Here is a 12,413-nt window from a genome sequence, read left to right on the forward strand (position 1 = left end):
CAGTAATTCTTCTGGGTATTTGCCCAAAGAAAATGAAAACACTAATTCAATAAGATTGAATATATCTCCCAGTGTTTATGCAGCATTTACAATAACCAAGGTATGGAAGCAATCTAAGTGTCCGTCCATAGATGAATGGATAAAGAAGATGTGATATATTTGTCTTCATCCATAAAAATGAATGAAATCTTGCCATTTGTGACATGAATGAAGATAGAGGGTATTCTAAGTGAAATAAGTCAGAGAAAGACAAGTACCATGTACTTTCACTTATATGTGGATTCTAAAAACCAAAACAAGTGAACATATAAAACCACAAACAGACTCATAAATACAGAAAACAAACTGGTGGTTGCCAGAAGGGAAAGGTATGGGATGATGGGCAAAATAGGTGAAGGGGTTTAAGAAATGCAAACTTCCAGTTATAAAATAAGTCACGGGGGTGTAAAATAAGGCATAGCAGATATAACCAGTAGTACTGTAATAACTTTGTGTGGTGACAGATGGTAACTACACTTACGTGGTGAGCATTTCATATTGCATGTAAGTGTTGAATAGCTATGTTGTACACCTAAAACTAATATAATACCGTATGTCAAATATATTTCAATGAAAACTAATATATTGTTAAAAATAGAGTACTTCGGAAGGAATTCAAGTTAAAATATGCAAGACCTTTTCACACAAAGTCACAGATTGCATTGGGAAATTAAAGAGCTAAATAAACGTAGAAATACACCATGCTTATGGATTGGAAAATTTAATTTTTTGAGATAGTAATTTCCCCGGAATTGGTCCATAGATTTAAGACAGTTTGACTCAAAATTCTCATAGACTTTGTTTTAAGAAACTGACACACTGCTTTAAAAACTTACATGGAAAGACATGATTCTTGATCTGATAACACAGCTGTCAATTAGAGCTCCTGAGACTTACTGTCTTACCTATGAACTATGGCTATTTAAAAAAAAAAAAAAAAAAAAACTTCTCTGTGATTTGGGAACAGTTGAAGGCTTTGGCTTTGAAAACCTTTTCTTAGAACTTATATTGGGCGACGGTAAAGATCTTGACTATTTCAATGATGAACTAAACAATAGCTAGACAAAAAAGTTTTTCAAGGTGCAGCAAGCTTTTGGGGGTCAATTTACCTTATGGAAAGATGTTTATAGGCAATAAAATTTAATTGTACTTTTAAAGAATTTTAACTGAATTTTCTTATAGTTCTTTCCTTTTTTTGAAAATATACATTTAAATAAATGCTCCTACAACCAGCCCTAGGGTCTATAATGTTAAATGCTTTGGGGATTAATTTCACCTTTGAGTAAGGGTGAGAAGATATGTTTATGTGTATGTGGGGGTATTATCCTGGAGTAGACTTTATTTGTGTTAATGTCATATTTTACAAAAGGGACATATTTGATTCATTTACCCTTCTTCATTAATGGGAAATTGTACTTGTTTTTATAGGGAAGAGTGGACAGAAGCTATTCAGGCTGTAGCAGACAGACTTCAGAGACAAGAAGAGGAGAGAATGAATTGTAGTCCAACTTCACAAATTGATAACATAGGGGAGGAAGAGATGGACGCTTCCACAACCCATCATAAAAGAAAGGTAGAAAATAGTATCTTATTCCCCTACTCAGGCACGGCACTTACGCGTGTGGAAGGAACACACTAAAAATTGCCGTTTGTAAAACGTGTTGGCCGGTACAACTATATGGGTGAGGGTGGTGTTTGTCCAGGTAAATCTGAAATACCTGTCGTTGTTTAAAACCAAGTAATTTAAACGTCATTTTCGTGGTTCAGCACTTCGCACTGACTGCTGATAGGGCTTCTCAGGTCGTTGTTGACTGAAGTGCCATCATGCTGGTTTATAATTTGCATTTTCCTCTTATTGTTTTTAATACCATTTTAGAACTTGGAAATAATGTTTTCCCTAATGATTGGGTCCTGTTCCATGTGGTATTTATTTTGTACGCTCTGAGAGCAGAAGCGGAAACGGTTGTAGTGTGCTTCCTACCTGAAGCCCCAGCCTTATGAGTATCAGCGGGAACGCAAATAGTCTTGGAAATGATATTTTTTATTTTAATGGCTGCTCCTGAGCCAGTGAGGGAAACAGACTTTCCTTCCCTGAGTGCTCCAGATTAATAAATGCCAATTTAGAGATTGATGGAAATTATAAATTATGTTTTTCATTGCTACAGAAAATTGAAAAGCAACTTCCTTGTGTGAAAATGGTATTTTAGGATTAATCTAAAGGTCTCAGTGTTCAAAGTAAATGAACGTGCCATTTATCGTGTTAGAATATATTTGTTATAATAAATTGTAAATTTCATCTTGATGTAGGAGAACACTAATTTTTAATGTAATTACCCATGTAATTTGCTATTAGCATAATGATGAAGAACTCTTTTGGCGTTAGACTGCTTGAGTTCAAATCCTCCTTTTCCCACCTGCTACACGTGTGAACTTGATGAAGTTACACTGTCACAACCTATGGCTCATTAATTATTCTCTCCTTTTCTGAAATTTCTGTTTGTTTGGTTTTTTTTAAGTTTATTGTATTGATTTTGAGAGAGTGCAAGCAGGAGAGGGGCAGAGATAGAGGGAGAGAGAGATTCCCATGCAGGCTCCACGCTGTCAGTGCAGAGCCCAACACGGGACTGTGAGATGACCTGAGCCAAAATCAAGAGTCAGAAACTTAACCCACTGAGGCACCAGGTGCCCCTGAAATTTCTGTTCTAATTACAGTAATATTCTATGCTTGATCTTGGCCAAAAGGGGTGTCTTCATTGAAGACTTATACTCTGTTTGTTAGTTGAAGTGAATCCCTCTTTTCTTTTATCAACTTAACGCCTACCTGGTTCTTCAGTCATTGCAAAAAACAAAAACAAAAAAACCCCACAATGTAGTTTTCCTCACCTACTCAGAGATAAGAAAGCTGCTTCTGCACGCCTATGTGCACATGTACGCGATGAATGTAAAATTTGACTGTGCTCATAAATTTAAAATCAGATCCCAGTTAATCTCATCCTTTGAATTATAAACACCCCAGATGATACTAGCTATACTCTAAGTCTGTAGAATTGCTAAAACTCTGCTTAACAACCCATGTTACTAAAAAGCTGCTGTTGGGGCAGTTCCTGGTTGGAAGTGGGGAGTTTATAACACCCTAACGAGAAATACTGTTACTGATGGATGAGAGAATTTGGAAATGAATATGGAAACTTAACCAGAGAATTTTGAATGAAGAGAGACAAATGTTTTCAAAGATGTAAAAATGGAAAAGTATGGAGATTTTTTTTTCTGGTAAGGCTGTTTATAAATCATCATAAAAGCACAATGCAGTTTTCTCATTTTGCCGTTACAAGTGCAGATTATCTTAGAATTCATCGCCTTCACTAATTATCACTTGTAAATGTTTATTAGAAGTATATTTTGTGCTATGCTCTCAGAAGTACTTTTATATGTATTATCTCATTTAATCCTCACAAATATCATATGAGGTAGGTACTGTTATTACCCCCATTTTACAGTGATTCTGACATTGAGATAAATTAAATATCTTTTTCAAGCATGTAAGGACTTTCAATTCTATACTGTATAACTTAAGTGTGCAACTTATTGATTATCTTGAGCCTTTATAATCACTATAATTATTTATACTCATTACATGACCAAATTATATTAGAGAACAAAATTAGATATTCTCCCTTACAATTGTAGTCAGTTTCTCAAAATATTGTGTCAAGCTGTTGCACTTACTCAGTGTTTCAGTATTAGTTAATTTCATTTTATACGGCGAACTCTTGGGAAAATCAGTAGAATTTTAAAATTACAAAATAGTGGTAGAAAGTGAGGTTTAAAAATTTTTTTCAATGTGTATTTATTTTTGAGAGAGAGAGAATGCAAACTGGGGAGGGGCAGAGAGAGAGAGAGAGAGAGAGAGGGAGACAGACTCCAAAGCAGGTTTCAGGCTTGGACCTGTCAGCACAGAGCCCATCGTGGGGCTCAAACCCACGAACCGTGACCTGAGCCGAAGTTGGAAGCTTAACCGACTGAGCCACCCAGGTGCCCCGAAAGTAAGGTTTTTAAAGCAGATTCTCTAAGAAAACTCTCACTGAAACTGGGTCTCCAAAATTCAAAATTGATACAGTCAAAAGTATTTTGAAAATGGCGGATCCATTGACTTATTTGACCTATATCTGATTTCCATTGTTCTTTTTTATTTAATTTCATCTTAAATGAAATAGTATGAAACTGTTTTAAGTAACAAAGAGTGTAAAAAAAGATAGAACCTGTGCACCGCTATTCTGTGATGTTTCTAACAATTTGGTTAAAAAGGATTAAATAGTACCGTCACTTCCCTAGTTCCCTAAAACTACATCCTTTACGTGGCTCCGGTATCATAAAAAGAATGGTAGAAGTTCAGATGATTTTTCATTTCAAACTGTAAACACAGATATTCTGAAATAAGGACACCTTTCTCATAGTTTACCGTGTCCGTTTTCTTCGTCGTTCGCTTTTTGGAAAACGAGTGACAGGATGAAGAGACTAGCTACTGATTGTGGTAGCTCTGCTGAGAATTGTCGCGACTACTTTCTCTTGTCTCAAGCAGACAGATGGTCACTTCTCTTAGTGGCAGAGTATTGCCCGAAACCTGCCACCTGAGGTGAAGCGTCCCTTAGGGAAAGGTACTGGGTGGTGGGAAAGAAGCAGAGGGCCTCATAATCAGATTTATTGGTGGTTCTGTGTTTAAACGAAAAGATGGTCTTTCAAAAGAATTTGATTGGAGGACTCAGAAGTGCCTACTCTTGGTCTGCCAAGTGGCCATTTCCTAGACCCTGTCAGATACGTGAAGGGGCACAGTATAAAAGGCCAGATGAGAGTCAAAGTTCTGCTCAGTTTTTTTTTTTAAGTATATTTATTTAGAGACAGAGCGTGAGTGGGATCAGGGCAGAGAGAGAGGCAAAGAGAGAGAATCCTAAACAGGCTCCATGCTGCCAGCACAGAGCCTGATGTTGGACTCGAACTCACGAAACCACGAGATCATGACCTGAGGTGAAACCAAGAGTCGGACGCTTCACCGACTGATCCACCCAGGCACCCCGTGTTCGGCTTCATTTTTCAGTGACCAGTGTAGGCCTCTCCGAGGGTGGCTACTTACCATCTCCTGAGTTGGTAGAAAGTATAAGCAATATGTTCTACCTTCCCATTAAGTCTGGCTCCAGTTCTTGGAGTTGTGTCACCTAATGCCTGGCTACACTAACTCAAAGCAATGGCTGGCATGTGGAGGCAGAGTGAAGAAAAGAAGTTTCCGTGTGACCTGCAGAAATCACGTGATCCCTCACTGCCTATCCAGAGAGGGAGCAGCGGCCTCATCAGTGGTGGAGAGGTTGGCAGGACAAAGAGGTGGATCTTTTGAGAGCACCCCCCCTTTTTGCTTAGTGCCCCATGGGGCTTTGTTTGGTTTAGCTCGTAACATTGCAATTGTGGAAATTATTCTCTTGGACCAAATACGTTAAAACATCTGTATTCCCTTCTGAGTGGTTTCTTGTATTCATCTTCAGTTACATAGTCATATTCTTTAACCCGAATTTTGAAGTATACAGTTAGTCTTTCTCTTATATTCTAGTGTGTATTTGAATACTCTTACGAAGCATTTGTTATGTGTGCCCATGCATCTCTTAACCTAAAACGGCCACATTGACGTGGAAGAAAAGAGTGTAACTATGTAAGATATTTGCTTAATGGATTTTGGGGATTGGGTTTTAGAGGATTAACTTTTCTGCAGAGTCTCCATGCTCTCATCTTTTATTAAAATCTTACTGAATTTTTCCCTTAACACCATTGAAAAGAGGAAAACATTTTGTAATAGGTTACATTTCACTTGTAAAGACTAGATAATTACTGTGTGTACCGTGCTGAACGTGAGCATTTGGTATCAAAGATGCTTTTTAAGTTTTCTGAAGTTTTGTCAAAATATGGAACTGTTTCTGATTTTATCACATAGAATGCTTTTACTAATATTAATTTCCATGCAAATTCTCTTTTTTTAAGGTTGGCAGTCAAACTGTGAAATATAAAGATAGGAGTATTATACTTTAAACCTCCTTTTCTCTAAGAATTGCAATCTTAAGGAATGTAGCAATATAATTACATAGTGCTTTTCATCTGGAAATGCCATAAGGCAATTTACAAACTCTTTTCTGATTTTTATCCCTAAGAATTCAGTTTCCATTTATGTGGTATTTAATAATAGGATGCAGGAAGTATGATTTTTCAGTGCATTTAGCTAAAAATTGAGGAGGGTACTGCTCAGATGAAGCTTTGAGCAAAAAATAACATCATAGCCTAGTTATGAGAATAACAGCTCTCAACTCGTTATTGCCATGGAATTAAACTACCCAAGTTTAACATTAAAACAATAACAGTGTATTTCAGTATATATCTCATGATTTTGCAGTTTGTGTGGGCAGTTCTACGGGTCTCCCATGGATCTCCCAAACAGTTGCATTCAGTGTTAGCACATTGGCCAGGCTGGAAAATCCAAGAAAGACTTTCTCACATTTCCGGATACTTGGTTCTTCTCCATGTGATCTCTTAGCATATGGTGTCTCATCATCCAGGTTCTTTCTACGTGGCCCCTTTCCCCAGAAGATAGTCTAGACTTCCTTATGGCATGAAAGCTGGCTTTCAGTTACGACTTTTCCAGGAGGTGAAAACACAAGCTGCCAGATTTAAAGGCTGGACCTGAACTGGCATGTTACCACTTTGGTCATATTCTGTGTTCAAAGCAGGACACAAGGCTGGCCCAGGGAGAGGGAAAGTTGAGTCTATCTCTTCATGAGAAGAATGTGCGTATAGGGAGTCAGGGGACTTGGTGGTGCCATCGTTGGAGACCACCTAGCACAGATAGCTTTGTGGCCATATAGTACTCCTTGATTTGGAAAAATCTATTAATGAAAACACAGTTTCTTAATACTACCTGCTATTCAAATGACACGAACTTTGTTAACTATATTCTGTATATTTTGTGCCACATGTTTGATTTTTCGTTAAATTGATAAATGTACTTTGCTATTTTCCCTGATACATTTTGCTACTTTTCTTTTGAACTAGTGTTTTTTTTTAATTTTTTTTTAACATTTATTCATTTTTGAGAGACAGAGAGAGACAGAGCATGAGCAGGGAAGGGGCAGAGAGAGGGAGACACAGAATCTGAAGCAGGCTCCAGGCTCTGAGCTGTCAGCAGAGAGCCTGAAACGGGGCTCAAACTCACAAACTGCGATATCATGACCTGAGCCGAAGTCAGATTCTCAATTGACTGAGCCACCCAGGTGCCCCCCTCCTTTTTTTTGAGAGAGAGAGAGAGAGAGCAGGGGAGGGGCAAAGAGAGAGAGAGAGAATCCCAAGGAGGCTCGATGCTGTCAGCACATAGCCTGATGCAGGGCTTGATCTCACAAACCATGACATCATGACCCGAGCCTAAAACAAGAGTTGGATGCTTAACTGACTGGGCCACCCAGGCGCCCCTTGAACTAAAGATATTTTCGAATGATTAAGACATTATAATTTGACATTTGGAAAAATTTTCAAAATTATAGACAGCAAATAAACTTGAAAGGGAATATAGGCATTTGTTTCTAAAACTTAGAATTTTTACATGTCATGTACATGAGGAATATTGGTCTGTAGCTTTCTTGTAATGTTTTTGTCTGATTTTGATAATCAGGGTAATGATGGCCTTATGGAATTAATTGGGAAGTATTCCCTTTTTCTCAACTTTCTCCTTTAGGCGTGTACATAGAATTGGTATCATTTCTTCCTTAAATGTTTATAAAATTCAGCAGTGAAACCATCTAGCCCTAGAGTTTTCTTTGTGGAGAGGTTTTTGACCACAAATTCAATTTCCTTAGTAAACATAGGGCTATCAAGGTATCTGTTTCTTAAGTGGGCTTCGAAAGTTTGAGGCTTTCAGGGAATTTTTTCGTTTCATGTATATTGCCAATTTTATGAGCTTACAGCTGTTTATAATATTCCCATGTGATCCTTTTAGTATCCGTAGAATCTGTAGTGATGTCAGCTCTCTCTCATTCCTGACATTGGTTAATTTGTGTCTCTTGTTCTTATTTTCCAGGCCAGTCTGGCTAGAGGTTTGTCATTTTTATTGATCTTCTCAAAGAACCAGCTTTTGGTTTCACTGAGATCCTCTACTTTTTTTTCTTTTTAAAATTTAATTGATTTCTGCTCTGATCTTCATTATTTCCTTCTATTTCTCTTGAGTTTAATTTGTTCTTGTTCAGTTTCTTAATGTAGAAGCTGAGATCACTGATTTGGGACATTCTTGACATTTACTTCAGATGGGTGGTAACCAGGAAAAAAATATAAAAATCTTCAATAACTTCTGATCATCTGTAGGATAAAATCCAGATTCTGAACTTATTATTCATAAAACCCTCTGAACTGAATTTAAATTCAATATGATAAACTGAGCATACCCAGTTATCTCCCCTTCCATTTAAAGGCCCATTAAAATGGTAATAAAGGCATTTTAAAAAGAGATAAGTCCATACAAACAAAAAGCTGGGGGGTGGGGGAAGGCATCGGTGCAAAAGCAATATCGAAATTAAGGAAGTTTGTGGAAGAATGCTCATAGAGCAGGAAAAGTGTGCATCTAGAGGGCTGTAAAGAGCAAGTAGCAAGCAGGTCAGCTTGGCAAAATCCTGGGAATCACCTGCCTTAGGAATGAGAAATGAAACTGAATACAGGCAGATTAATTAAAGGCATTCTTAGACTTCCCTGCCTTTCTGCTCTGATTGCACCAATTGCTTTCTCAGATTTGTACTGCCACTTTCTTAGGTTTCTTCTCCTTGTGATCCAGGTTATTGTCAACATTTCTTATACACGTATCTTTCACTTTCTAGGATTCTATCCTTACTTCGCTTGAGTACATTCTCAGATAGCTTCCCTGAAAAGGACTGCTTCCTTACATGTATCTGGAAATGTTTGTGGGGCGCATTTTTGATGATCATGTTGTTTGGGGAAAGTGACACTACCAAGTCCTTAAAAACCTGAGTCCTTAGAAAACAGTGTGGAAGTTTCTCAAAAAATTAAAAATAGAATTATTATAGGATCCAGTAATTCCACTACTGGGTATTTATCCAAAGAAAACAAAAACACTATTTGAAAAGATAGATGCACCCCTATGTTCATTGCAGCATTTTTTACAATAGCCAAGATACGGAAAGAGGCCAAGTGTCCATTGATAGACAGATGGATAAGAAGATGTGGTATATGTACACCATGGAATACTACTCAGCCATAAAAAATAATGAAAACTTGCCATTTGCAACAACATGGATGGATCTAGAGAGTAGTGTGCTAAATGAAGTGTCAGAGAAAGACAAATACCATATGAATTCATTTATATGTGGAATTTAAGAAATAAAGCAAATGAACAAACAAAGGAGGAAAAAAAAAAAAAACCAGACTTAAATACAGAGAACAAATTGGTGGTTGCCAGAGAGAAGGCAGGTGGAAAAGACGGGTGAAATAGATGAAGGGGATTAAGAGTACACTTACCTTGATGAACACTCAGAAGTGCATAGAACTGTTGAATCATTATGTTGTGCACTGAAACTAATATAATACTCTATGTTAATTATACTTCAATAAAAAGAGAAAAAAAAGAAACTTGAGTCCTTGAAAGTGAATGAAAATGGTTCTATTTTTCCTTTCCTCCTACACTTGACTGATAGTTTGGCTAGCTGAGGAATTTGAGATTCACAGTTACTGCCTGTAGTATCTGAGAATTGCTTAAATTATTTCTAGCATCCATGATTGTTGGTGAGGTAGCCATTGCCAGTCTGATTCTTCTTCACTTAAGTGTGCTTAAAAATTGGTAAAATTTACTTTTGGGTAGATACCACAAACATATACCTATATGTTTATAAATGAATTGCATCAAATATTTCATATTACATTTTTTTAATTTATATTTTTCAGACAATGAATGATTTTGACTATTTGAAACTACTAGGTAAAGGCACTTTTGGAAAAGTTATTTTGGTTCGAGAGAAGGCAAGTGGAAAATACTATGCTATGAAGATTCTGAAGAAAGAAGTTATTATTGCAAAGGTAATTGATAAATAGAGTTGATTACTAAATATTTGTGTATGGTATGCACATATGTGTGTTCACGCATACACATGATTGAAGTATAGAAATTCCATTAAGTAACCAAAATGTAGATTGTTGGTTACTGCTGTGGTAGTATCTGTATATCAATATTTATTTATAACATTAACATTTTCAAAAGTTTATAATATTATCTGGAAGTTGTATACTGAAGGTATTTTATTTCCTTGAGATAGAAATATATTTATTTATGTGTGTTTGGGGGAATGTTTTTACTGTCTATTTGTGACCTGTATCACTGATTATACTTAGTGTTGCTTTTTAATGTTTTTCCCCAACATTCTGAATTTTCTATTATTAAATAAAAAAGTGATTAGGATAACACCGATGACTTGTACCCATATATTATACAGCTTATATAATGATGAATGGAAGAGCATCTTTAATAGATTTGAAAATATAGGAATCATAAAACTAAAAGAAATAGCAGTCTTTGAAATTCTTTCAGGAGGCCTTAACCCCCATCTCCGTAACTTAGATCCATACAGATAACTAGCATGTTAATGATGCTAGTCCTCACTCAAGAGTTCTGAATTGAGGAGCTCCTGGGTGGCTCAGTTGGTTAAGCGTCCAACTTTAGCTCAGGTCATGATCTCACGGTTTGTGAGGTTGAGCCCCTTGTTGGGCTTTGTTCTGACATCACAGAGCCTGGAGCCCACTTTGAGTTCTGTGTCTCCCTCTCTCTCTGCCCCTCCCCTGCTCATCCTGTGGTTCTCTCAAAAACAAATAAACATAAAAATTTTTAAAAATATATATTATTATCATACTTTATAGACTACTTTAACTTTCCATTATTTGCAACCACCATTGACCGTTGAACAAGATGGAGGTGAAGAATGACTCCCTGCTCAGTCAGAAATCCACATCTAACTTTTGACTAAAGTTAACTACTAACAGTATATGATTGACTGAAAGCCTTCATGGTATCATGAACAGTTCATTAACATATTTTGTATGTCATATGTCTTATATACTGTATTCTTACGATGAAGTAAGCTAGAGAAAAGAAAATGTTATTAAGAAAATCATTAAGGAACAGAAAATACATTCACAGGACTGTACTGTATTTGTTGAAAACAATCTGCGTGTAAGTGGACCCGCACAGTTCAAACCCATGTTGTGCAGGGGTCAGCTGTATAGTTTCCTCATCTCCCCTGTGTTTGTACATTTGTTTTAATTTCAACTGTTACACAAGTCTGTGTCTGGTATTGGAAAGAACACTGACCTTGGAGTCATGCAGGCCTGGATTCACTTCCCAGCTTTGTGTCTTACCACCTAATGGCCTTTAACAAGCAGTTTGGGGGCAGTACTGCTCCCTTAGGGACATTTGTAATGTTTTAGGGTAGTGTATTCACTTAATCACAGTGAATCAGTGGAAGAGAAACTACTGAGTGTCACCAGGTGGAGGCCACGTGTGCTGAGTACATGTTGAGTAGCCCAACAAAGTGTTGGATTTTTCATTTGTAAAATTCTACTTGTTAAAAGACAAAAAAGTATTTCTGGACAGGAATATTGAGGATTTGGATATTTAGTATAGAGCCTGACTCTTATTATTCATTAAACTGCTGTCTTCGCGGAGGTAGTATAGTGTAGTAGGCTCTGCCACTTACTAAATGATCCCAAACAAATTGCTCAACTTTTTATGCCTTTGTTTCCTCATCTGCAAAATGGGGGATATGATAGTGCCTGTCTCATAGAGTTGTTGTCAGGATTAAATGAATGAATACATGTAATAGCATTTGCTGTAAACAAAATTAAGATTAAAATAGTATCAAATGAAAATCTATTGTTGTTATGAGGATTTGCTATGATTATTATTACTCTTACCATCTACTGTGTGTCAGGCATCAGTAAAAATATCATTTCCATTCTGTTTTTTTCTTTTATGCATTAGACTCACCTAGAGCCTGTCTTCCCTTACTAATTAATTGTACTTTTCTCACTAACTCCACAGAACTGGGTATATTTCACAAGTGAGAGAATATCCAGATTGGTATACTACCCTTGATACGTTTGCCAACAAATCCCTTTATCCATTTCTTGAAAGAGAATATGTCTGCTTTTAGAAAAATGATTAAGCAGTATAATGTTTTAGAGTCTGACAAGACCTGGGGTTTGAATCCTGATGTGCCAATCACAGAGCCTCATAGAGAGGAGTAAGTGATGTCCATGTGCCTTATTACGGTTGACATTAACACTGACCACCTGATTAA

The 12,413-nt window shown here is 36.8% G+C and overlaps 1 protein-coding gene across 8 annotated transcripts in view; it reads left to right on the forward strand.

Annotated features, from left to right (window-relative positions):
- Positions 1 to 12,413, forward strand: part of AKT3 (AKT serine/threonine kinase 3) — a 306,832-nt gene that overhangs the window by 176,268 nt on the left and 118,151 nt on the right. For all 8 annotated transcript variants that reach the window (XM_023247426.2, XM_023247427.2, XM_045049318.1 and 5 more), the window contains 2 exons: positions 1,468 to 1,612; positions 10,009 to 10,140. In XM_023247426.2, the coding sequence (XP_023103194.1) occupies positions 1,468 to 1,612; positions 10,009 to 10,140 (277 nt within the window). The remainder of the gene's footprint in view (positions 1 to 1,467; positions 1,613 to 10,008; positions 10,141 to 12,413) is intronic.

This window comes from Felis catus, chromosome F1, assembly GCF_018350175.1.
Source record: "Felis catus isolate Fca126 chromosome F1, F.catus_Fca126_mat1.0, whole genome shotgun sequence".
Lineage (NCBI taxonomy): Eukaryota > Metazoa > Chordata > Mammalia > Carnivora > Felidae > Felis > Felis catus.